This window comes from Bubalus bubalis, chromosome 22 (genome assembly GCF_019923935.1).
Source record: "Bubalus bubalis isolate 160015118507 breed Murrah chromosome 22, NDDB_SH_1, whole genome shotgun sequence".
NCBI lineage: Eukaryota > Metazoa > Chordata > Mammalia > Artiodactyla > Bovidae > Bubalus > Bubalus bubalis.
Genome location: NC_059178.1, coordinates 41,779,631 through 41,805,773, shown reverse-complemented (window position 1 = coordinate 41,805,773; position 26,143 = coordinate 41,779,631). Strand labels below are relative to the sequence as shown.

General features: G+C 42.0%; 2 protein-coding genes across 9 annotated transcripts in view; one reads left to right on the top strand and one right to left on the bottom strand.

The window, feature by feature from the left end:
* KIAA1328 (KIAA1328 ortholog) overlaps positions 1–26,143 on the bottom strand; it is a 479,088-nt gene that overhangs the window by 431,975 nt on the left and 20,970 nt on the right. For 3 of the 8 annotated variants that reach the window (XM_025273267.3, XM_044934670.2, XM_044934671.2), the window contains exon 1: positions 2,010–2,310. The exons of 2 other annotated variants lie outside the window; for them this stretch is intronic. In XM_025273267.3, coding sequence (XP_025129052.3) covers positions 2,010–2,310 — 301 coding nt within the window. Of the gene's footprint in view, positions 1–1,760; positions 1,932–2,009; positions 2,311–26,143 lie in introns of those variants that run through there. 3 more of the 8 variants (XM_044934674.2, XM_044934673.2, XM_044934672.2) reach the window with 3 other exon arrangements.
* The window catches only part of TPGS2 (tubulin polyglutamylase complex subunit 2), a 61,434-nt gene continuing 37,570 nt past the window's right edge, over positions 2,280–26,143 (top strand). The window contains exons 1-2 of the mRNA XM_006054987.4: positions 2,280–2,554; positions 21,356–21,435. Of these exons, the coding sequence (XP_006055049.1) occupies positions 2,473–2,554; positions 21,356–21,435 (162 nt within the window). The 5' untranslated portion in view covers positions 2,280–2,472. The remainder of the gene's footprint in view (positions 2,555–21,355; positions 21,436–26,143) is intronic.

Below are 26,143 nucleotides of genomic sequence, written 5' to 3'. Positions count from 1 at the left end.
CAGGGGTGGTCTGGGAAGTCATCAGTGTAATGAGAAAAGAGATCAAGATCAAAAGACGTTCCAATAAAAAAATTTTTTTACAAGAAGATCAAAAGACACATAACTAAATCAAATGATTTATAATTATGTTTTTTTAGCAAAGATTCAGTAACAAATTCACATCTGACATGCTTTTAAGTCATACAGATACAACATGAAAATATTTGAGGCTGGATATTAATTGGTCTTTACATGGAATAGGGAGGGGAAACAGGTGATACTGGTAACCTTGAAACTCCTTTCAAACATCTGAATTTCTACAGAATGTAATCACCACCATTTTCCCGAAATAACTTCAACTCCTCACTTTCACTGCAAAGATGAGTATTTTACATTAATTTTTAGAGTAAGGGAGAATGCAAGAGAAAAGGAAGGCTATATGACATCTCTATGAAATACAGAGTAATATGACTACATAAATAATTGAGTACAAGGCTGCTAAGACCAAGAGCATAGATTCTGTTTACATACCTATTAACTTAATCATACCCAGTGCAACAGACTGTATCCCCTATCCACACCCACATACATTCTATTATATATCAGAACAATATCCTTATACATTTCATATCAGCACAATAGCATTGGTTATACAGAAACTTAAGGAATAATAACAAAAGCCACATAGATGGTTATGAAAATGATTACACTGAAGAACATTATAAGTTAATAAGCTTCATATATCTCTATCACAAAATTCTAACATTGCAGAGGCAATGTTTCACGAGAAAGACTCATCCCAATTTCCTGACTTCCCAATTCAGTCCAGCTGCTCCCGATGCACATATTCTCCTGACAGGTAAAGAAAAAAATATTTAATTTGCATAGTGTATTAGTGTGCTTTTTATCCACAGTGTAGGATCACGATTTCACTTGATGCTCTCCAACCTCTCACACACAAATGGCAATAATGCTTAGAAAGTCCATAACACCAAACACTCAGCAGCAAGAAATGCAAAAATTCCCCACTCTCCAAGGCATGACACTTTAATCCTAGTAATCCAACAAAGGGAATTGATAGTATAACTTCTTGAGTTTTACTGACTAGCTATGTAGAACCTGCAAAGAACGATTCAGGAGAAGTTAACAGCAATGCCTCTAACAATGCTATGGCCAATCCTAGCAAACAGAAAAAAAGGCTTGCCTCTGTGGGCATCCAACACACTGAACGCCCTCCTTTCAGGTAACTCTCCTGGAACATGAAGCAAGGGACCAAAGATCAATCTGGAACAGTGTACCTAACGCAGGCAAAAGAACCAGTTTTGTCACATATCTCATTACTACAAGTGTAAAAGCGCCACCGCTTCTCTACCATAGAACTATCCAAGAACTGATTCAACCCTGCTAGCGGTGACCCGCAACCTACATACAAATCAACACTACTCCCAGGCCCTAAAATCTGCATCGCATCTGATTCCATCATCAGCATCATCAGCATCACCAGATCACGTTCCCTGTGAAACCAAGTCCTACGATTCTCTGAAGATCTAAGTATGAAAATACATCGTCACTGCCAGGCCTTCGAAGTCCGACGAGGTCCTGACTTGCTCCTAAGAGCGCAGGCCAGAGATACTCCTAAACCAAGACGAAAAGCTCCTGGACCACCCAACACCGTGCCCTCTTCCAGAAGCTCACTCCTCACAGACCCGGCCGGCCGGAGGTCGCCTCAGGCAGCGGGCCCCTTCCAGCCCCCGACTCTAGGCCGTCTTTCCGGAGCTCACCGCCAAGGACGGCAGGGAAATAGCTTGGGTCGAGTCCCCACACCTAGAACTCCAGCCTGGAGAAACAGTGCAGGCTCTCTGCCACCTAATACCCAAGCAAGGGGACTGCCCGGCGGCCCGACTGCACGGCCCCGGCCCCGGCCCCGCCCCCGAGGTCCGCAGCGAGCTTCTCCCTTCCGCTCCGAGTCCCTCGCGACAGCTCGCCCCGGGAAAGGCGCCGGCGCCCCCTGTCAGGCGGGCAAAGGATACAGTCCCGGCTCCAGAACGCCGCCGCGCCCGGGCGGGAGGGACCCGCCACGTCCGCCATCTTGAAACAACCGCCACTCGGGGCGTCGCGCCGGGGCCGCCCCGCCCCGGCCCCCAGGCCCGGTCCGGATTGGCCACACGACACAGAGGCCCGCCCCCGCTTGCGCGGCCGACCCCGGCGGGGCGGGACGGTCCGGCCGGAGGGGTCGCTGGGTCCCGGCGACGTGGTGTGGAGCGCCTGCCGGGGCAGCGGGAACAAGCGCCTCGGGGAACTACTACCGCCCGAGTAGCCCGGGCCCCTCATCTCCGTCCTGCAGCCCTCTCAGGCGCCGAGCACTACAAGTCCCGGCATGCCGCGAACTTGACGGCCGCGCCTCCCGGGCGGTGTCCGGCCCTCCGGCCCGCCCCGCTCCCCCGCCCGGTCCCCACCCCTTCCCCGGCAGCACGCGGAGCCGGGACGCGAGACATGGAGGAGACGTCGCCCCCGCTGCTGGGCAGCAGCAAGCCGCACCTGGAGAAGCTGACCTTGGGGGTCACTCGCATCCTAGGTGAGTGGGGCGGGGGGGCCGTGAGGGCGACTGCGGGACGAAGGGTGTGCCGCGGAAGCACGGAGGCGCGGCAGGAGCTGGACTCTCTAGGCCAGTGGACATCGCGACTGTACGTTCCGTTGTTCAGAAGGTGCGTTGACTGGGCCAGGGGACCGTTTGCCGGAAGTGTGGATGCAGAGACGCTAAGCCAGAAGGTCACCCCATCCGAAATCCCACCACAGGACCCAGAAAGGACGCGGGAATAGATGTGCTGAGGGAAAACAGCAGGCCCCTGACAGTGGGAGGCTGGCTGTCCTGAGAGGCCTTCTTGGCTTCAGGTGGCAAGAGCGAGATGAGGGAAGGCTGCAGCCGACCTCCCAGGGCAACCGGTTCCCATGCGCCTCCGTGTGAATGGCACCAGAATTGGTCCAGAGAAGTCAAGGTTTGCACCGTTGAATGGGTGGTTTTCCTTTATGGAACCTTCCCTTAGCACCTACTACTACATTAAATGCTGGAGCTACTCTACAATGAAATGGAACACACACACAGTTCAGTCATTCATTATTGCTCAGAGGTACAACACAGAAGGAGGTGATTGATCTTTTCTGGAGAGCTAAGAAATATGTCCCACAGGAGATGATGCTGATTTTTAAAGACAAGTGGAAGTTAGCCAGATAACCGAGGAGGAGAAAGGCAGTCTAAGCAGACCAAATAGTACATTTCAACACCTTCCTTTTGCATTCATCATAAAATCCAGATTTTGTGCCATGACCCAACTTTCTGACTTTACTTTCACTCTGTTTTGCCACAGTCGCCTCCTTGTTGTACCATGAACCCACTAAGCTTGTTCCCACGTCAAGGCTTTTACAATTTGCTAGACCTTCGGAGAAGGCACTGGCACCCCACTCCAGTACTCTTGCTTAGAAAATCCCATGGATGGAGGAGCCTGTTAGGCTGCAGTCCATGGGGTCGCTAAGAGTCGGACACGACTGAGCGACTTCACTTTCACTTTTCACTTTCATGCATTGGAGAAGGAGGTGGCGGCCCACTCCAGTGTTCTTGCCTGGAGAATCCCAGGGACGGGGGAGCCTGGTGGGCTGCCGTCTATGGGGTCGCACAGAGTCGGACACGACTGAAGCGACTTAGCATAGCATAGCATAGACCTTCCATCTGAAATTCTCTTCCTTTGAATGTCTTTCTCTGACTTCATTCAAATCTCTGATTAAATATCACAACCTAGGAGGAGCCTTCCCTGAATACAGTTCCAGTAACACCGTTCCGTATCACTGTCGTCCTTTATCCTCCCGTTTTTTAAATCCTCATGGCTTTGCCACTATTTGAAATTACGTATTTTTTGTTTGTTTTAAATTGTCTCTTTTCTGTAGTTGAAGTCCATGAGGTTAGGAACTTTGTATTATTCTTCCCTATATGCCTGGGTTGGATGGCGACACCGACTCAATGGACATGAGTTTGGGTAAACTCCAGGAGTTGGTGATGGACAGGGAAGCCTGGCATGCTGCAGTTCATGGGGTTGCAAAGAGTGGGACACAACTGAGCAACTAAACTGAACTGAACTGATATTCCTCGGTGCCTAAAACAGTAAATGAGGTGTGAAACATCCTGATGTGTTTGGGAGAAGCGGTAAGTTTTAGAAATGAAATTAGAGTGTAGCTAATCACCAAGACCACTCATATCTTATCTCCTTATTCTTACCCAGACTTCTGCCCTATTGCTTCTTGTACTTCTGGACTTAGGCAGGTCTTGCTATTCCACAGACATACTTCATTGTTGTTGTTCTGTCACTAAGTCATGTCCAACTCTTTGCGACCCCATAGACTGCAGCGTTCCAGGCTCCCTGTCCCTCGCTATCTCCCAGAGTTTGCTCAGACTCCTGTCCGTTGAGATGATGATGTTATCCAACCATCTCATTCTCTCTCGCCCTTCTCCTCCTGCCCTCAGTCTTTCCCAACATTCAGTCTCTTTACTTCAGATGGCCAAAGTATTGGAGTTTCAACTTCATTAGTATATTTATAAATCTAGAAAGTTTTCTCTAAAAAAATTATTTTCTTTTAATAAATGTTTAATCTACTCAAGTCAAGCTAACTAAATGTCCCTTAAGCTGTCAGTTTGATTTAAAGGCCTACATAATTAAATGTCTATAAACATTTTAAATTTCATTTATGCATTTAATATATTCTATTATGTATTTCAGATGTCTGGCAAACTGCTAACAGTTACAAGTTAAAACCTACCTAAGGAATTAAACAACTCTGGTAATTAAATTTATAGGAAATCTAGCCTCCTGTAAGCAATCTGTCTATAAATGTAGTTAAAACCTAATAATTTCAAGTAATCACAAATCGAAAATCATTTGCAGACATACCTCAGAGATACTGGAAATTAGGATCCAGACCACTGCAGTAAAGTGAATATCCTAATAAAGTGAGTCTCACAAATTTTTGGTTTCCACTGCATGTAAAAGTTATGTTTACACTATTTAAAGTATGCAATAGCATTATGTCTAAAAAATGTACATACCTTAACTTTAAAATACTTTATTGCTGAAAAATACTAACCATTATTTAAGAATGCAAGATTGCCACAAATTGTCACTTTGTAAAAAATTTTTTAAAAAAGGCAATATCTGAGAAGCACAATAAAGCAAAGCATGGTAAAACAGGCATGCCTGTATGTTTTCACATTTCTTTGTTGTTTGAAAAGACAATATATTAAGAGGATTTTTTAAACCAAAGCAACTGAAGTCAGTGGTGGGTATATGGTAAGCAGCCTCCCAAAAATCTCCTTCCAAAAATATATGCAATAACTCCACAACTACATTTTTATCCAAAACCAAACTCTCACTGTTGCTTAAAGACAGAGAATAGCAAATGTGCAAAGTAACAGAATAAAAAGAGAAAAAGCAACAAATCATAGGACCAGACCGTAATTCTTCCTGCCCTACTCTGTCACCACCAGAAGAATCCATGGCAAGCAAACAGACCCACATATGATTCTAGCCAAAGAGGCTAGCTGAAACAACCAAGGAAAGGAGAAACTAGTGTCACTAACCTAGAAATCTTTTTAAATGACACCGTATTGCAAAATGAAGGAGAGAAAAGTAAAACCCATAGAGAACTAATGCTGGAATCAAGAAATAAAATGTCAAACAGACAACTGAGGAAGACTTTTCCCAAAAAAGAACTGAAGTAGAAGAAAACTTTAAACTCCAAACAAAATTAAAATACATGAACACGTATAGAAAATTCAGTGAAAGAAAGTGTGAGCCAAGGATTTAATAACTATCCAAACTGTCTATCAAATAAAAGAACTTAGGAAATTCTCCACCCATTAAACCATCCTGAGGAATCTACTAGAGGACAGATTTTATGAAATCAAACATAGACTGAGGAACCTTCCACAAAGACTTCTGCTGAGCATTATTTTCATACAGACTAATACAAACGTACATAAATACATGCACATAAGACTAAACCAAAGGTGGGAGGAGAGTTGAAGAATGATGTAACAGTTATTTTCTATTATGACAAAAGGATGTTTAAAGGATGTAACTATAGTGTAACTAGTGGGCAGATAGCTAAGATGACCTCCAGTTCTCATTTCAGTTCACTTTAGTCACTCAGTTGTGCCTGACTCTTTGCAACCCCATGGACCACAGCACGCTAGGCCTCCCTGCCCATCACCAACTCCCGGAGTTTCCTCAAACTCATGTCCATTGAGTCAGTGATGCCATTCATTCATCTCATCCTCTGTTGTCCGCTTCTCCCACCTTCAGTCTTTCCCAGCATCATGGTCTTTTCAAATGAGTCAGTTCTTCGCATCATGTGGCCAAAGTATTGGGAGTTTCACCTTCAGCATCGGTCCTTCCAATGAATATTCAGAACTGATTTCATTTACGACTGACTGGTTGGATCTCCTTGCAGTCCAAGGGACTCTCAAGAGTCTTCTCCAACACCACCATTCAAAAGCATCAGTTCTTTGGTGCTCAGCTGTCTTTGTAGTCCAACTCACATGCATACATGCCTACTGGAAAAACCATAGCTTTGACTAGACGGACCTCTGTTGGCAAAGTAATGTCTCTGCTTTTACATATGCTGTCTAGGTTGGTCATAACTTTTCATCCAAGGAGCAAGCATCTTTATTTCATAGCTGCAGTCACCATCTGCCGTGATTTTGGAGCCCAATAAAAGAGTCTCTCACTTTGCATTGTTTCCACATCTATTTGCCATGAAGTGATGAAACCAGATGTTATGATCTTAGTTTTCTGAATGTTGAGTTTTAAGCCAACTTTTTTGCTCTCCTCTTTAATTTTAATCAAGAGGCTCTTCAGTTCATCTTCACTTTTTGCCATAAGGGCGGTGTCATCTGCATATTTGAGGTTATTGATATTTCTCCCGGCAATCTTGATTCCAGCTTGTGCTTCATTCAGCCTAGCATTTCTCATGATGTACTCTGCGTATAAGTTAAATAAACAGGGTGACAATGTACAGCCTTGACCTACTCCTTTCCCTATTTGGAACCAATCTGTTGTTCCATGTCTGGTTCTAAATGTTGCTTCCTGACCTGCATACAGATTTCTCAGGAGGCAGGTCAGGTGGTCTGGTATTCCAATCTCTTGAAGAATTTTCCCACAATTTGTTGTTATCACACAGTCAGAGGGTTTGGCATAGTCAATAAAGCAGAAATAGATGTTTTTCTCGAACTCTTGCTTTTTCCATGATCCAGCAGATGTTGGCAATTTGATCTCTGGTTCCTCTGCCTTTTCTAAAACCAGCTTGAACATCTGGAAGTTCATGCTTCACATACTGTTGAAGCCTGGCTTGAAGAAATTTGAGCATTACTTTGCTAGTGTGTGAGATGAATGCAATTGTGTGGTAGTTTGAGCATTCTTTGGCATTGCCTTTCTTTGGGATTGGAATGAAAACTGACCTTTTCCAGTCCTGTGGCCACTGCTGAGTTTTCCAAATTTGCTGGTATATTGAGTGCAGCACTTTCACAGCATCATCTTTTAGGATTTGAAATAGCTCAACTGGAATTCCATCACCTCCACTAGCTTTGTTCGTAGTGATGCTTGCTAAGGCCCACTTGACTTCATATTCCAGGATGTCTGGCTCCAGGTGAGTGATCACACCATCATGATTATCTGGGTCATAAAGATCTTTTTTATAGTTCTTCTGTGTATTCTTGCCAACTCTTCTTAATATCTTCTGCTTCTGTTAGGTCCATCTCATTTTTGTCCTTTAATGAGCCCATCTTTGCATGAAGTGTTCCCTTGGTATCTCTAATTTTCTTGAAGAGATCTCCAGTCTTTCCCATTTTGTTGTTTTCCTCTATTTCTTTGCATTGATCACTGAGGAAGTCTTTCTTATCTCTCCTTGCTCTTCTTTTGGACTCTTCATTCAAATGGTATATATATATATATATATATTTTTTTTTTTTTTTTTCCTCCTTTGCCTTTTGCTTCTCTTTTTTCACAGTTCTTTGTAAGGACTCCTCAGACAACCATTTTGCCTTTTTGCATTTCTTTTTCTTGGGGATTGTCTTGATCCCTGCCTCCTATACAATGTCACAAACCTCTATCCATATTTCTTCAGGCACTCTGTCTATCATATCTAATCTCCTGAATCTATTTCTCACTTCCACTATATAATCGTAAGGGATTTGATTTAGGTCATACCTGAATGGTCTAGTGGTTTTCCCTACTTACTTCAATTTAAGTCTGAACTTTGCAATAAAGAGTTCATGGTCTGAGCCAGAGTCAGCTCCCAGTCTTATTTTTGCTGACTGTATAGAGCTTCTCCATCTTTGGGTTCAAAGAATATAATCAATCTGATTTCAGTATTGACCATCTGCTGGTGTCCATGATGATGTCCAGTGCTACCTGTATATAATCCTTTACTCTTGAGAATGGGCAGGACCTGTGAAAATGAGGGATGTCATGCCATGGCTTAGATTGCATTATATGACAGAAGGCAAAGGGTTTTTGTGTATGTAATTAAAGTACCTAATCAGTTAACTTTGACTTAAAAGGGTCATTATCCTAGGTAGGCCTTACATAATCAGCAGGGCATTCTAAAAGAGAAGTAGAAGTCAGATGGATTTCCTCCTGGCTTTGAAAAGCTAAGCTGCCATGTTGTGAGACATCCTATGAGAGGACCAATGGCAAGGAACTGCAACTAGTCTGTGGGAGCTGAAAGCAGCCCCCTAGCTGATGGCCATCAAGAGGATAGTGTCCTTCATCTTACCAATGCTAAAAATTTACAGTAGTTATGCAGCATAGAAACTAATGTCTATGTTTCGTTACCTGGAAATGGGTTCTGCTGCTACATATACCTATGTGGAAGCATCTTTAAAACTAGGAAATGGGTGGAAGCTGGAAGAATTTTCAGGAACTTAGTAGACAAAGTCTAATAAATCACCATTAGCAGACTGATATTAGAAATCAACTATAGCAATGCTGAAAATATTGCTGGTGATGACTCAGAAAGAAATAGCATAATGGCAGAAATAAATCCTACCTTAGCAGTAGTTACATTTAATGCAAATGGACTAAACACTTCATTGAGAAGGCAGAGATTGACATAAGATTTTAGAAAAGCAAAAACATGATTCGAATATAGCTAGTCTACAAGAGACACATTGTGTATTTAAAGACACAAACAGGTTAAAACTGAAAGTATTGGGGGAGGGGCGTGGAATATATCATGCAAATAGAACCCAAAGTGGAGCTTGAGTGGCTATACTAACAGCAGGTAAAATAAACTTTAAAACAAAGTTCATTATTAGAAACAAAGGAGGATGGTTCATGATGATAATAGATATCAATGCCCAGGAAAACAAAACAATTATCATATATGTACCTATATCCTGAAAGATGATGCTATGAAAGTGCTGCACTCAATATGATAGCAAATTTGGAAAACTCAGCGTGGCCACAGGACTGGAAAAGGTCAGTTTTCATTCCAATCCCAAAGAAAGGCAATGCCAAAGAATGCTCAAACTACTGCACAATTGCACTCATCTCACACGCTAGTAAAGTAATGCTCAAAATTCTCCAAGCCAGACTTCAGCAATACGTGAACTGTGAACTTCCTGATGTTCAAGCTGGTTTTAGAAAAGGCAGAGGAAACAGAGATTAAATTGCCAACATCTGCTGGATCATGGAAATAGCAAGAGAGTTCGAGAAAAACATCTATTTCTGCTTTATTGACTATGCCAAAGTCTTTGACTGTGTGGATCGCAATAAACTGTGGAAAATTCTTCAAGAGATGGGAATACCAGACCATCTGACCTGCCTCTTGAGAAATCTGTATGCAGGTCAGGAAGCAACAGTTAGAACTGGACATGGAACAACAGACTGGTTCCAAATAGGAAAAGGAGTATGTCAAGGCTGTATATTGTCACCCTGCTTATTTAACTTATATGTAGAGTACATCATGAGAAATGCTGGACTGGAAGAAACACAAGCTGGAATCAATACTTCCAGGAGAAATATCAATAACCTCAGATATGCAGATGACACCACCCTTATGGCAGAAAGTGAAGAGGAACTAAAAAGCCTCATGATGAAAGTGGAAGAGGAGAGTGAAAAAGTTGGCTTAAAGCTCAACATTCAGAAAACAAAGATTGTGGCATCTGGTCCCATCACCATCATGGGTCCCATCATGGGAAATAGATGGGGAAACAGTGGAAACAGTGTCAGACTTTATTTTGGGGGCTCCAAAATTACTGTAGATGGTGACTGCAGCAAAGACGCTTACTCCTTGGAAGGAAAGTTATGAACAACCTGGATGGCATATTCAAAAGCAGAGACATTACTTTGCCAACAAAGGTCCGTCTAGTCAAGGCTATGGTTTTTCCTGTGGTCATGTATGGATGTGAGAGTTGGACTGTGAAGAAGGCTGAGTGCCGAAGAATTGATGCTTTTGAACTGTGGTGTTGGAGAAGACTCTTGAGAGTCCCTTGGACTGCAAGGAGACCCAACCAGTCCATTCTGAAGATGAGCCCTGGGATTTCTTTGCAAGGAATGATGCTGAAGCTGAAACTCCAGTACTTGGCCACCTGATGCAAAGAGTTGACTCATTGGCAAAGACTCTGATGCTGGGAGGGATTGGGGGCAGGAGGAGAAGGGGACGACAGAGGATGAGATGGCTGGATGGCATCACTGACTCGATGGATGTGAGTCTGAGTGAACTCCGGGAGTTGGTCATGGACAGGGAGGCCTGGTGTGCTGCAATTCATGGGGTCTCAAAGAGTTGAACACTACTGAGCAACTGAACTGAACTGAAGGTCCAAAATATATGAAGCAAAAACTGACAGTGTTGAAAGGAGAAATAGATAATTCAACAATAATAGTCTAGGATGATACCCTACTTAACAACAATTGATAAAACAGATGGGCATAAAGTGAACTTGGAAGTAGTAAACTTAAGCCACACTAAATTGACTCTACCTAACAGATATCTGTAGAACACTTTATCAGAAACAGTATAATAAAATTCTTCTCAAGTATACATGGAGTAACCTCAAGAATAAACCATATGTTAGACCGTTATGCAAGCCAAAATAAATTCTGAAGAATTTATAGCATGCAAGGTGTGTTCTCTGATGACAGAACATACCTGAATTGTGGGATAGAATGAAAAAAGCAAAAAGCAAACTTCCTCAACATGATGAAGGGTATCTATGAAGAACCCACAGCCAACATTTACTTAATGGTGAGAAACTGGATACTTTCCCAGTAAAATCAGGAACAAGACAAATGTTCATGGGATCCCCAGCACCACACCAAGTTGAGGTTACAGGACTTGAGAGACAGTCATGTTCTGATTTATTATAGTAGAAGCAAAGGGAAAGGTACATGTGGGAAGATTAAGTAAACCAGGTGTAAGTTTTCAAGAGTCTTCTCTTAGTGGAATCACATGCTGCTGCTGCTGCTGCTAACTAGCTTCAGTCGTGTCCAACTCTGTGCGACCCCATGGATGGCAGCCCACCAGGCTCCCTCGTCCCTGGGATTCTCCAGGCAAGAACACTGAAGTGGGTTGCCATTTCCTTCTCCAATGCATGAAAGTGAAAAGTGAAAGTGAAGTCACTCAGCCATGTCCGACTCTTCACGACCCCATGGACTGCAGCCTACCAGGCTCCTCAGTCCATGGGATTTTCCAAGCAAGAGTACTGGAGTGGGGTGCCATTGCCTTCTCCAGGAATCACATGGGACACCCTTAATTATTCCAGCAACATGTGACAATACATCTGAAATGTTGTCTACTAGGGAAGCTCATGTGACCCAGGAATCCATACCTTTTATTGGAAATGCATTATGTAGACACCCTCTATCTAATATGTACCAAATTTGAGACTCCCAGAGGAAAGCAGGTGCTTAGAAGGAAATGGCAACCCACTCCAGTGTTCTTGCCTGGAGAATCCCAGGGACAGGGGAGCCTGGTGGGCTGCTGTCTCTGGGGTTGCACAGAGTCGGACACAACTGAAGTGAATTAGCAGCAGCAGCATAAACCATATTATCTGCAATAGCAAGTGGGTACAGTGAGCCATTCTCACCAGGGAATGGTAGAAATCCTCTTGAAATCCAAGTTCCCAGATGCTAACCAAGGACCAACCTTACAAGCAGATGTCTCTAAATATTGCAGTCTCAGGTATGCTACATTCTCTCTTTTCTGCAAAATTAGAACTCCCCTCTTACCACTTCTATTCAGCATTTTACTGAGATTCTAGTCAGGGTAGTTAAGCAAGAGAATGAAATAAAGACATACAAGTGGGAAGGAAAGCAGTAAAGAGCTATTTGCAGATAACATGCTCCATGTATTAAAAAGAAAGTCCTAAGAAATCCACACACAAAAAAGGAAAAACCAAACAAACAAACAAAACCCTATAGCTTAGCAATGAACAAGTCCAAAAATAAACCTATAAAAACAATTCAATTTACAATTGGGTCAAAACTGTAAAATGCTTAGTATAAAGTTAAATTAACAGAAGTAAGGTCAGGAAGCAACAGTTAGAACTGGACATGGAACAACAGACTGGTTCCAAATAGGAAAAGGAGTACGTCAAGGCTGTGTATTGTCACCCTGCTTATTTAACTTCTATGCGGAGTACATCATGAGAAACACTGGGCTGGAAGAAGCACAAGCTGGAATCAAGACTTCCAGGAGAAATATCAATAACCTCAGATATGCAGATGACACCACCCTTATGGCAGAAAGTAAAGAGGAACTAAAAAGCCTCTTGACGAAAGTAAAAGAGGAGAGTGAAAAAGTTGCCTTAAAGCTCAACATTCAGAAAACTAAGATCGCATCTGGTCCCATCACTTCATGGGAAATAGATGGGGAAACAGTGGAAATAGTGTCAGACTTTATTTTGGGGGGCTCCAAAATTACTGCAGATGGTGATTGCAGCCTTGAAATTAAAAGCCGCTTACTCCTTGGAAGGAAAGTTATGACCAACATAGATAGCATATCAAAAAGCAGAGACATTACTTTGCCAACAAAGGTCCGTCTAGTCAAGGCTATGGTTTTTACAGTGGTCATGTATGGGTGTGAGAGTTGGACTGTAAAGAAAGCTGAGCACCGAAGAATTGATGCTTTTGAACTGTGGTGTTGAAGAAGACTCTTGAGAGTGAGTCCTTTGATCTGCAAGGAGATCCAACCAGTCTATTCTAAAGGAGATCATCCTGGGTGTTTTTGGAAGGACTGATGCTAAAGCTCAAACTCCAATACTTTGGCCACCTGATGCAGAGAGTTGACTCATTGGAAAAGACTGTGATGCTGAGAGGGATTGGGGGCAGGAGGAGAAGGGGACAACAGAGGATGAGATGGCTGGATGGCATCACCAACGCGATGGACATGAGTTTGAGTGAACTCCGGGAGTTGGTGATGGACAGCGAGGGCTGGCGTAGTGCAATTCATGGGGTTGCAAAGAGTTGGGCACAGCTGAGTGACTGAACTGAACTGAACTGAACTGAAGGGATAAATGAATAAATTACATAAGTGCATGACTTGTACTACAACACACTATGTAAAGAAATTAAAAAACATCTAAACAAACTAGAAGACATGTTTATGGTTTGGAAGTCTTAATATTATTAGAATCCCATACTCTGAAAATTGACTAAATTTACAATCCCCAAAACATCAACTGCTTTTCTCTCAGATACTGACAAATAACCCAGTCCTAAAATTAATATGAAAATGGAGACCCAGAATAGCCAAAACAAAGTTGGAAAAGAAGTACAAAATTTAGAGGACTTAAACTTCTCTATTTGAAAGTTCACTACACTTGGGATAATGAAAATGTTCTGCAGATGAATAGTGGTGATAATTATACAACAATGTCAAGTGTACTTAACTGTACACTTTAAAATAGTTAATATGGCAGATTTTTATGTATATATTACTACAATAAATTTGCTTCAAATCTACAGTAGTTTTCACTGGGGCGGTGCTATAAAGATAGAAGTATAGATCAGTGGAATAGCATAGTTCAGACTCCTGAACTAAACCATCACATTTATGGCCCAGTGATTTTCAACAGGGATATCTAAATAATGAGGGGGAAAGTCTTTTCAACATATTTTGTGGCAACTGGATAGCCACATGCAAAAGAGTGAAAGTGGACCCCAACCTCAATTCAGATACAAAAATTAACTCAAAATGGATCTTAGATATAAATGTATGTGCTAAAACATAGGCCATAAATTGGTTTTTTAATGACTTTGGATTAGGCAGTAGATTCTTAGATCTAACACCAAAAGTACAAGAAACAGAAGAAAAAAATAGCTAAATCATACTTCATCAATATTAAAAATGCTTGTGCTTTTAAAGATACCATCAAGAAAGTGAAAAGACTCCACAGAAAAGGAGAGACTGCAAATCACATATGTGAAAAGGGATTTATGGGTGAAATCTATCAAGAACTCATATGACTCTACAGAAACATCAAATAATCCAATCCAGATACCACTTCACACCCTCTAGGATGCCTGCTTAAAAACTAAATAAATAAACGTAAGTCTTGGCAAGGAATTGGAGAAACTGGAATATTCACTCACTACAGGTGGGAATGTAAAATGGCACTGCCACTTTGGAAAGCAGTTTGGCACTTCCTCAAAAAGCTAAACATCATTCCCTATGACCCAGCAATTTCACTTCTGGATATATACCCAAGAGAAATGAAAACACTTACATGCAAAAACATGTACACAAATATTCTTAAAAGCATTATTTATAATAAAGTACAAACAGTCCATATGTCCATCAGCTGATGAATGGATCTGAAAAATGTGGTATGTCCACACAATAGGAAATGTTGGCAAATGAAATACAGTACTGATCCATGCTACAATATAGATTAACCTTGAAAACTAATTGAAAGGAGAGTTACAAAGGCTATGTGTTTTATGATTTCACTTATATGATCTATATATACAGATGTAAAGTAAATTGCCAGAATGCTGGGAGTGGGGAATGGAGAATGGTACAAGGTTACTTTTTCATGAAAGGATTTACAACTCTGTGAATATACTAAAAATCACTGAAGTATACATTTCAGTGGGGTGAACACTTTATGGTGTGGAATTGTATCTCAATAAGGCTTTTTTTTTTTTTTTTAATAAAAAGGAATCCCAAAAATGGCCCTCCAAGATTTCCTGAAGTATAACACCTGTGATTTGTTGTGTGAATTGGCAAAAAGGGAGATTATCCTTAACTCCATGAGCACTTTACAACAAGCTGTTAACAGAAGAGGAAGTCAAAGAGATTTGAAGCATGGAAAAGATTTGTTATACTGTTGTTGGCTTGAAGATGGATGAAAACACATGATAAAGTATATCATAATGGCCGCTGAAAGTGCCCCCAGCTGACAGCAGGCAAGTACTGAAGACTTCATTCCTACAACCACAAGGAGTTGAGTTCTGCCAGTAGCAGGAATGGAAGATGACCTGGAGCACCCAATAGATCAGCTGACACTTAAGCAGTCGGTTTGCCTGGATGTATAGAAATATAGATCAATTATTTCAGCCTCAGCAGAGAAACCAGTCATGCTGTGCCAGATTTACGAGCTACAGAACTGTGACCTGGGTGCTGTTTAAAGTTGCTAATTTGTGGTAGTTTCTCATGAAGCAATAGAAAGCAGTCCATTCCCCCAAATATTTTAAAGAAAAGAGCAAATGATACACATTTCAAAAAGAAACATAACAAGTGTAATATGATACATGTAATTACAAAATATAATGATAAGGCTGAGACTAAACATAACCCTCGTAACAATAAATATGAATGAGCTTAAATCACCTAGTAAAAGAAAAAGATTTTAAATCTGGCTCACAAAACCCAACTATTTGCTATTTCCCAAAACATAACTAAAGCAAATAAATTAAAACATATTTAAAATGAAGAGATAGATACATGTTTCTGGTGTCTCACAACTGTCCACAAGTCTCAGTGATTCATTAGAAGAACTCACAAGACTCAGACAGGACTCCCAGCTATAGTTTATTATATCAATCAGTTGGACTCTGGAAATCTGACCTTTAATATATCAGGTGGTATCCAGAGGAAGCCGTGTATCAGCTTCTGAAGTTTTCCCACAGGTGAGTGGTCACATAAAGTACACTCCTTCCTCAAGTGGTGAAATGCTACAATATGTGTGCAGTGTTTCTGCCCAGGGAAGCTGCCCTAAGACCCAAATTCTAGGGGTTTTATTGGGGGCCACTCATGTAGGCAAAACAATAAGCCTTTTGTTGTTACCAACCCTTTCACGTTGGGCACCAAAAAGGGTCTTCCTGCCCAGTATCATTAGAGCCAGTAGGATGAGACCAAGTTTGGTCAGAAGCAAAGGGAAGTTTTATTTGATCAAAGAATGGAAAGGAGCCAGCTCACACTCTAGAGTATAACTCTTTGCCACAGCCAGGGGTGGGGCTGCTTTGTAGGGTTCTTGTTGGGGAGGGTGAGTGGAGTACTCACCAGGCTGCACCACTTTGCTGTTTAGATCTCAGTGCTGGTTGCACCCTCTCTGTAGAGGTCTAAAGTCCATGGGGCCCTGGAAGAGTCCAATGCGCCTTAGCAACTTGGAGACTCAGACACACTTAGTAACCAAACAACAAACTACTTCAAAAGTGGCAATTGAATTTTTTTGGACTCTTTGTATCTTCTGTTTAGAATTTGCCCCAACTGCACAGTTTGATAAGGGGTAACCTAGATAGCATATTAAAAAGCAGAGACATTACTTTGCCAACAAAGGTCCATCTAGTCAAGGCTATGGTTTTTCCAGTAGTCATGTATGGATGTGAGAGTTAGACTGTGAAGAAAGCTGAGCACTGAAGAGTTGATGCTTGTGAACTGTGGTGTTGGAGAAGACTCTTGAGAGTCCCTTGGACTGCAAGGAGATCCAACCAGTCCATTCTAAAGGAGATCAGCCCTGGGTGTTCTTTGGAAGAAATGATGCTAAAACTGAAACTCCAGTACTTTGGCCACCTCATGCGAAGAGTTAACTCATTGGAAAAGACCCTGATGCTGGGAGGGATTTCGGGGCAGGAGGAGAAGGGGACGACAGAGGATGAGATGGCTGGATGGCATCACCGACTCAATGGACATGAGTTTGAGTGAACTCGGAGATGGTGATGGACAGGGAGGCCTGGCGTGCTGCGATTCATGGGGTTGCAAAGAGTCGGACATGACTGAGCGACTGAACTGAACTGAACTGAACTGAATGATTATATAATAACAATGCATCTTGCTCAAGGACATTTTTCTTCTTCTTAACAAGAACCTTCTGACTAATCTTAAGATGTATGTTGTGAGAGTGGATCTGGTAAGACCTTTCTATTGTTAGTTCTAATCTTGTTCATTTAAAATGTATGTTGTGGGAATGGTTCTGATAAAAGTATTTAAGGCCTTGATAAGAGTAGCAAGTGAAACCCTCTCTCCCCCTTCTGATGTCTATGTCAGAAGCTTTTTCTGTCCTTTTTCACTATATAATAAAACTTCTGCCACACAAAAGCTTTGAGTGATCAAGCCTGGTACCTGATCCCTGAAGCTAAATCTTCTTCTTTGGAGATCACAAATCCTGCATCATTCACTGTTAGCTATCATCTTGGGGGCTCTGCAGATGACACCACCCTTGTGGCAGAAAGCAGAGAGGAACTAAAATACCTCTTGATGAAAGTGAAAGAGGAGAGTGAAAAAGCTAGATTAAAACTCAACATTCAAAAAACTAAAATCATGGCATCTGGTCCCATCACTTCATGACAAATAGATGGGGAAACAGTGACAGACTTTATTTTCCTGGGCTCCAAAATCACTGCAGATGGTGACTGCAGCCTTGAAATTAAAAGACGCTTGCTCCTTGGAAGAAAAGCTATGACAACCCTAGACAGCATATTAAAAAGCAGAGACATTACTTTACTGACAAAGGTGTGTATAGTCAAAGCTGTTGTTTTTCCAGTAGTCATATGTGGATGTGAGAGTTGGACCAAAAAGAAAGCTAAGTGCCGAAGAATTGATGCTTTTGAACAATGGTGTTGGATAAGACTCTTGAGAGTCCCTTGGACAGCAAGGAGATCAAACCAGTCAATCCTAAAGGAAATCATTCTTGAATATTCATTGGTAGGACTGATGCTGAAGCTGAAGCTGCAATACTTTGGCCACCTGATGCGAGGAACTGACTCATTGGAAAAGACCCTGATGCTTGGAAAGAATGAAGGCAGGAGGAGAAGGGAATGACAGAGGATGAGATGGTTGGATGGCATCACCGACTCAATGAACATGAGTTTGAGCAAGGTCCAGGAGTTGGTGATGGACAGGAAAGCAAAGAGTCAGACACAACTGAGCATCTGAACTGAGTCAGATACTACTTCTCATGTCACATATTATTAATAATAAACCATACACAACTTGTTATTGCTATTATTTCTAAATATCCTCATGATTTTTTGGTTATCTGTGTTATTATGATTTATAATAAATATATATTTAGACTTTGTCACTGTTTCAGGCACAGAGTTCCTAAAACCCCTGAAATTTCCTAAGTGATAAAAGAAGTTGCCTTTTGTTAATGAGGTAACTAGAAAGCCCTTGGGTAACCTAAAGATGGGTCCAGGTCCCAAGGGAACCAACCAGGATTAACGGGTTGGAACTTTCACTCCCCCATCTGATTTACATGGAGGGAAGAGAGTCTGGAGGTTGAGTCATTTGCCAATGGCCAATTATATAGTCAAGCATGCCTGTGCAATGAAGCCGCCATAAAAAAACAAAAGAGTGCAGGGAGTTTCCAATCTGGTTAACCAGAAGCTTCCTCATGCCACTGTGCCAGGCCCCAAACTCAGCAAGGACAGAAGCCCCTTTGTTCAGGACCCAGCCCTACACATCTTATCTCCCTGTTGATCTGTAATATCCTTTAAAATAAACCAGTATTCCAGTGAGTAAATGGGTTTCCTGAATTCTGTGAGCCCCTGTATCAAACTCATCAAACCCAAGGGAAGGATCATAGGAACTCCTAATTTATAGCCAGTCCGTCAGAAGCACAGATAACAACCTGGACCTGCAGTTAACATCCGAAGTAAGGGCAGGCTTATGGGAATGAGCTCTTGTGGGATCTGAGGCTTTCTCCTTGTAGAGTCAGGATTGAGTTGAATTGTAGAACACTCAGCTGGTGTCTGAGAATTACTTGGTGGTGTGAAGAAAACTTTCCCTCGTGTTGGAATTAACTACTAAGAGAAAACAGTAGGCTTGGTACCTGCACCTGTGGTCAGAGATTTAGTTCTGTGAAATAATTAATGTAATATATCTGAACCTGTTGCCTTATCTTTAAAATAATGATGCCTGCTTCACATGATTGTTGAGTCAGTGAGATAACTCATATCAGTTCCCAGAAATACAGCATTATACAAATGGAATTTATTGTGTGGCCCTGTCTTCCTCACCCCCAGTATCTCCTCCTTCTCAGTGCTGAAGTATTGGATAGCAGAGTCTCTGCAGTGGGCACTTCCTAAGCAACTTGTTATATGAAAGTTTTTAAAGTCAGCATGTTGAACAGTTGTCCTATCCTGGAGATGTACAAAGATTAAAAATGATATGTTGTCATCTGTGCTACATCACAGCAGTTCTGTCTGAGCCTGTAGCCCTTCCACGTAGGTCTGTTACAAGCTGAAGAATGGTGTGCTTGTGTCTCTCTCAGCCTACTTACTGATAGTGTTGCTGTTGGCTAGGAATACCTGAGGTACTCACCTAGGCCTATACTACTTGGATGAGCCCCACAGAGATTTCCCAGATTGAAGCTGATGTTGTGGTTGGACCAAATATTGTGGCTTTTGTTATGACTGAAGATATACCTCAGCAGCAACCATTGTGGAACCTTGAAAAAACATTTTTTTATTATACACAGGTCCTAGAGGGTACATGGTATGCCCACAGCCACACAGCCAGATAGCTGGGGGTGAGTGAGCAGATCTGGGTCTTTGCTTTTATTAGAGCCCCAGAATTGTGTGTCTAGGGTTTTGCAGGTTTACACTTTATTGGCGGACTTAAAACTTAAGAGGGGGAATTAGGACATCTGAAGGGAAAAGGTGGCTCATTCAAGTAGTCAGTTATCCAGGTTACCCAGGGCTTTCTAAAAGGGGAACTTTGTGAGTTGGGGGTGGCATCATTCCTCATCTAGTTGTTTAGTTAGTATCTGTATCATACAACTGGCAATTTGTTTATTCAAGATGGATGTATTTGAAATGGATGCCTCAGCAAAACTTAATGTCAGGTACTTACATTATGTGTGTGTCCTCTTGTAGCCCTAGGCATTAGATTGCACTGTGAGTATAGTCAGATGGCATCCCTGTGTAACCAGCTGTGTTGTGGGCCAAGAATTCTGTATTCTTCGGTCTTAACTGCAGGTGGAGTAGTGGGTTGCCAAGACTAATTAAAGCTAGACTATGCATTTGTGCAGGATAATTGCTTTAATGGGCTATGCCAGGGGGCATGTAGTGACTTTTGAACATATTCTTCATTTTTCAACTAGACCCATACTTGGAGTCAGAGGATTGGCTTTGTGTTTTAACCTCTCAACCTCGGTGTCCTTGCTGTAAAGTTGAATAATGGCATTTATTATCTACTGTCTTAGTTTTGGTGAACAGTGCCAAATGAGACTACCCTTAAAGGGATAAAACAGTGTCTTCCATCCTAACCAGTCAGGGGCATAACAAGGACTCACCCCAGGTCAAATGGCTTGAAGCTCACTGGTTTTCTACCACAGTACCGTGCTTCCCAACACATTAGAAAGAACCTTGAACAGAAGGCAGAAGAAAAATTGTGTATATGGTACTTTTTACTTTTCCAAAGTATCTTCATTTCCGTTTCCTCTTCTGTTTCTTCATTCCTGTTTTTGCTTCACTTATTGAGGAAAGTATTATTGTAATTCTTGTCTTACTGAATGCAGAAGGAAGTGAACACTCATCTGAGGTCACACAGCTGGTGAATGCATAAAGCATGAATAGGACGGTGGAGTCCCGATTTCTCATCTAGTGTATCGGGCTGTTGCTGCATCCCAAGATTTGACTCTTCTGAAAACCTGAGGAAAACTTTGATATGTGGAAAGGATACTGGCATAATTATCACTAGAAGACTACATGGTCTTAGCTTATGGGACTGACTGCTTTTGAGGGACCAGCTGCTTTTATTACAGGGGTAACAAATGCTCCTCAGAGGGATCTGGTATTCCTAGAGCAGACTTCAACAGTTCATCAACCTTTCTGGTAGAAATATGTGAGAATGGACCAACTACTCTACTCTCTGCTTCCTCTTCCAGAATCATCCCCAGGTGTGACAGAGGTGACCATCATAGAAAAGCCACCTGCTGAACGTCATATGATTTCTTCATGGGAACAAGTAAGTGTCAACCTGTTGAATCCTCACCTCCCAACAAAGAGTGGTCAACTTAAATGCCCCTGAGAAGGAAAGACTGGACAGGAGACTTTTTCTTATCTCAGGTCACAGCCTTCAAGTTAGAGTTCATCTTTCTCTCTGTTTCTGTTCAGGGCTTTTAATGCTCCCTTCCATTCCATGCCATCTCCCCAACGCGGAGCATCTCCTCTGAGCCTGTCTTAAAGAGGCAGTGGAACATTTGAAGGTGTATATATATACAGCAAAGCTGAAAATCCAGCAAGGAAAGAAGGAATTAAATATTCATAAGCATGCTGGGCAGAACGTGGTTAACTGTTGCAGAGAAGTACTAACCAGATTAATAGAGAATGCTTTTCAGCCCTCCTCTGAACTTTCATTCATTCAATTATTTAGTAAAAGATTTAAGCTCCTAAAATGGGCCAGGCATTGTGCTTGATGTTGAGTCCTAGAGATTCAGGGGTAATCAATAAAGAACACAGTTTCCTACCTCTTGATCTTGTCTGAGACATAGTATAAGTCATCCCAAGTATAATTACAAAGCAGATGAAGCTCTGTGAAAGAAAGGTTAAGGGAGCATTGTCAGGAGGCCTGACCTAGTCTGGAGGTTGAGGAATATTTTTCCCAAAGAAGTTATGAGAAGTTGTTAACCAGATAGATGAGATATGTGAAGAAGATGCTTTGAGCCTGTGTGAAGGCTTCAAGATAGGAAGGATTACATTTTTGAGAGCATAAAGAGGGTCCGTGTGGCTAGAGCACAGGAAAATGAAGGAGAGAGGCAGACAAGGACCAGGACATGCAGGGCTTCTCAGATCATCAGGATTTTGTTCTTTACATTTACCAAGGGAAGCCACTGAAATGTTTTAAGTAGAGAAGTCAGATTTCTGTTTTGGAAAATAACTGGCTGTGTAGCAAGCAGCAAATGGATCTGACTAGGGAGCACAAGGTCACCTTTTCACTGAGTGCGTGCTGCTGCCATATCAGGTAAATTATTTCATTTAATCCTCATAATAACCCTGGCAAGATCAGTGTCCATATATCTGTGTTATAAATGAAAAATCTGAGGGTCAGAGAGGTCAAAGAATTAGTCCTGGGCCACATAGCTACCAAGTAGCAGAGCCTGTATTGTCTGCCTCTAAGCACATGCCCTTTCTGCTCTACCAGACTACCCCTCCTATGGAAGGCAACACTATGGCAGCCTTGTCCTCGCCAGCCAAGCAGCCCCCAGGAATGTGGGCATGGTCAGTCCCTGCTAAGAGCTATCACCCTCCCAGGGCTGAGCAGTGGCTTCACTGGCATACCAGTAGTTGCTAATTAAGGTTTCTCTCCATGACCTCTGCTCAGCAGCACCTCAGCTCTTAGCATGGACTCACTCAGCTTCCACTCCCATTTTTACTCACAGTACCTAAGAGAAAATGAAATTCCAGAGCAATGTCTACTGTTAAGCTCTTACTAGCTGATGGTGCTGGCACAGCTGTGGCTATGCCAGCCAGGCCTGTAGACTTTGTGGATTACATCCCTTCTTATTCTTAAAAGGTTTGAGTCAGGCCTTTAGGGAAAACTGCCTTGGGACTCTGTAAGAATGAGAACCTCAAGTTTTTCTATCTCCTGAAGAGGAGATTCCTAGCTTAGAAACCCAGGTTCATAGGTCAAGATGGGAGGATGAGAGGACAGGAATGCATTTTCTGGGGTGGAACACCATTAAAGCTGTGTCATTATGTCACTTTATTGAGGTAGTTTTTGAGGCATTGTCTTCCTGTGTTTTATACCGGATACTTCCCAGAATTCTCTAAGATGACTTGGTGCATTTGTTCCAGTTTTACTTATGATATCGTGGTTTATTCATTTGTAGCATGCCTTCCATGACTGCTTTTTATATCTGGCGAAACTGGGAACTAATCTGCCTCCTGGACAATGCAACTTTTGGGGGTTCCCACTTAGCTTAGACTGATATTGAGGAGAATACAGTTGTAGAGCTGGATAAATAGCCATCAGCAGACTGGAAGAATTAAAGGATATGCATGAAAGAAATAGATTTTTAACTAACTGAGATAGCCAATAGAACATCTTCTTCAGACATATTGAGTTGGGGAAAGTTTTACAGTAACTGCAGCACACAGGCCCAGTAGCTCTGAGGCAGGTGGAATCTTCCCAGACAAGGGTTGAACCTATGTCCTTTGCATTGGCAGGCAGATTCTTAACTACCGGACCACCAGGGAAGTCCCTGGGTTTTTTTGTTGTCGTTGTAGTTATTGAGTTGTGTGAGCTCTTTGTATATTTTGGAAATTAAGCCCTTGTTAGTCGCAGCATTTGCAAATATTTGCTCCCAGTTTGTACCTAAGTTGTCTTTTCCTTTTGTTTATGGTATTCTTTGCTATGCAAAAGCTTTAATTTTGATTAGGTCTCATTTATTTTTGCCTTGGGATACCTCAGAAAACATTGGTATGATTTATATCAGAGAATGTTTTGCCTATATTCTCTTCTAGGAGTTTTGTGATGTCGTGTCTTATAGTTTTAAGTCAGTAACCCATTTTGAGTTATTTTTGTGTATGATCTGAGGGTGTCTCCTAACTTCACAGATTTACATGCAGCTGGTTGTTCCACTTCTCCAACACCACTTGCTGAAGAGACTATCTTTCCCCATTTTATATTCTTGCCTCCTTTATCAAAGATTAATTATCTATAGGTGTGCAGTTTATTTCTGGGATCTCTATACTATTCCATTGATCCATATGTCTGTCTGTTTTTATACCAGTCTCACACTGCTTTGATTACTATAGCTTTTTAGTATTGTCTGAAGCAAAGAAATAGATGAAAACAACAGAATGGGAAAGACTACAGATCTCTTCAAGAAAATTAGAGATACCAAGGGAACACTTCATGCAAAGATGGGCTCGATAAAGTACAGAAATGGTATGGACCTAACAGAAGCAGAAGATATTAAGAAGAGGTGGCAAGAATACACAGAAGAACTGTACAAAAAAGATCTTCACGACCCAGATAATCACAATGGTGTGATCACTCACCTAGAGCCAGATATCCTGGAATGTGAAGTCAAGTGGGCCTTAGAAAGCATCACTACGAACAAAGCTATTGGAGGTGATGGAATTCCAGTTGAGCTCTTTCAAATCCTGAAAGATGATGCTGTGAAAGTGCTGCACTCAATATGCCAGCAAATTTGGAAAACTCAGCAGTGGCCACAGGACTGGAAAAGATCAGTTTTCATTCCAATCCCAAAGAAAGGCAATGCCAAAGAATGCTCAAACTACTGCACAATTGCACTCATCTCACACACTAGTAAAGTAATGCTCAAAATTCTCCAAGCTAGGCTTCAGCAATATGTGAACCGTGAACTTCCAGATGTTCAAGCTGGTTTTAGAAAAGGCAGAGGAACCAGTGATCAAATTGCCAACATCCGCTGGATCGTGGAAAAAACAAAAGAGTTCCAGAAAAAATCTATTTTTGCTTTATTGACTATGCCAAAGCCTTTGACTGTGTGGATCACAATAAACTGGAAAATTCTGACAGAGATGGGAATACCAGACCACCTGATCTGCCCCTTGAGAAACCTGTGTGCAGGTCAGGAAGCAACAGAACTGGACATGGGACAACAGACTGGTTCCAAATAGGAAAAGGAGTACGTCTATTGTCACCCTGCTTGTTTAACTTATATGCACAGTACATCATGAGAAACACTGGGCTAGAAAAAGCACAAGCTGGAATCAAGGTTGCTGGGAGAAATATCAATAACCTCAGATATGCAGATGACACCACCCTTATGGCAGAAAGTGAAGAGGAACTAAAAAGCCTCTTGATGAAGGTGAAAGAGGAGAGTGAAAAAGTTGGCTTAAAGCTCAACATTCAGAAAATGAAGATCATGGCATCTGGTCCCATCACTTCATGGGAAATAGATGGAGAAACAGTGGAAACAGTAGCTGACTTTATTTTTCTGGGCTCCAAAATCACTGCAGATGGTGATTGCAGCCATGAAATTAAAAGATGCTTACTCCTTGGAAGGAAAGTTATGACCAACCTAGATAGCATATTCAAAAGCAGAGACATTACTTTGCCAACAAAGGTCCGTCTAGTCAAGGCTATGGTTTTTCCTGTGGTCATGTATGGATGTGAGAGTTGGACTGTGAAGAAAGCTGAGCACTGAAGAATTGATGCTTTTGAACTGTGGTGTTGGAGAAGACTCTTGAGAGTCCCTTTGACTGCAAGTAGATCCAACCAGTCCATCCTAAAGGAGATCAGTCCTGGGTGTTCATTGGAAGGACTGATGCTGAAGCTGAAACTCCAATACTTTGGGCACCTCATGTGAAGAGTTGACTCATTGGAAAAGACTCTGATGCTGGGAGGGATTGGGGGCAGGAGGAGAAGGGGACGACAGAGGATGAGATGGCTAGATGGCATCACCGACTCGATGGACATGAGTTTGAGTGAACTCTAGGAGTTGGTGATGGACAGGGAGGCCTGGCGTGCTGTGATTCATGGGGTCGCAAAGAGTTGGACATGACTGAGCGACTGAACTGAACTGAAGTCTAGAAAGGTTATGCCTCCTGCTTTGTTCTTTTTCCCTAGGATTGCTTTGGCAATTCTGAATCTTTTATGGTTCCATATAAATTTTAGAAGTATTTGTTCTTGTTCTGTATAAAACATTTTGGGTAATTTGATAGCGATCAGATTGGATCTGTGG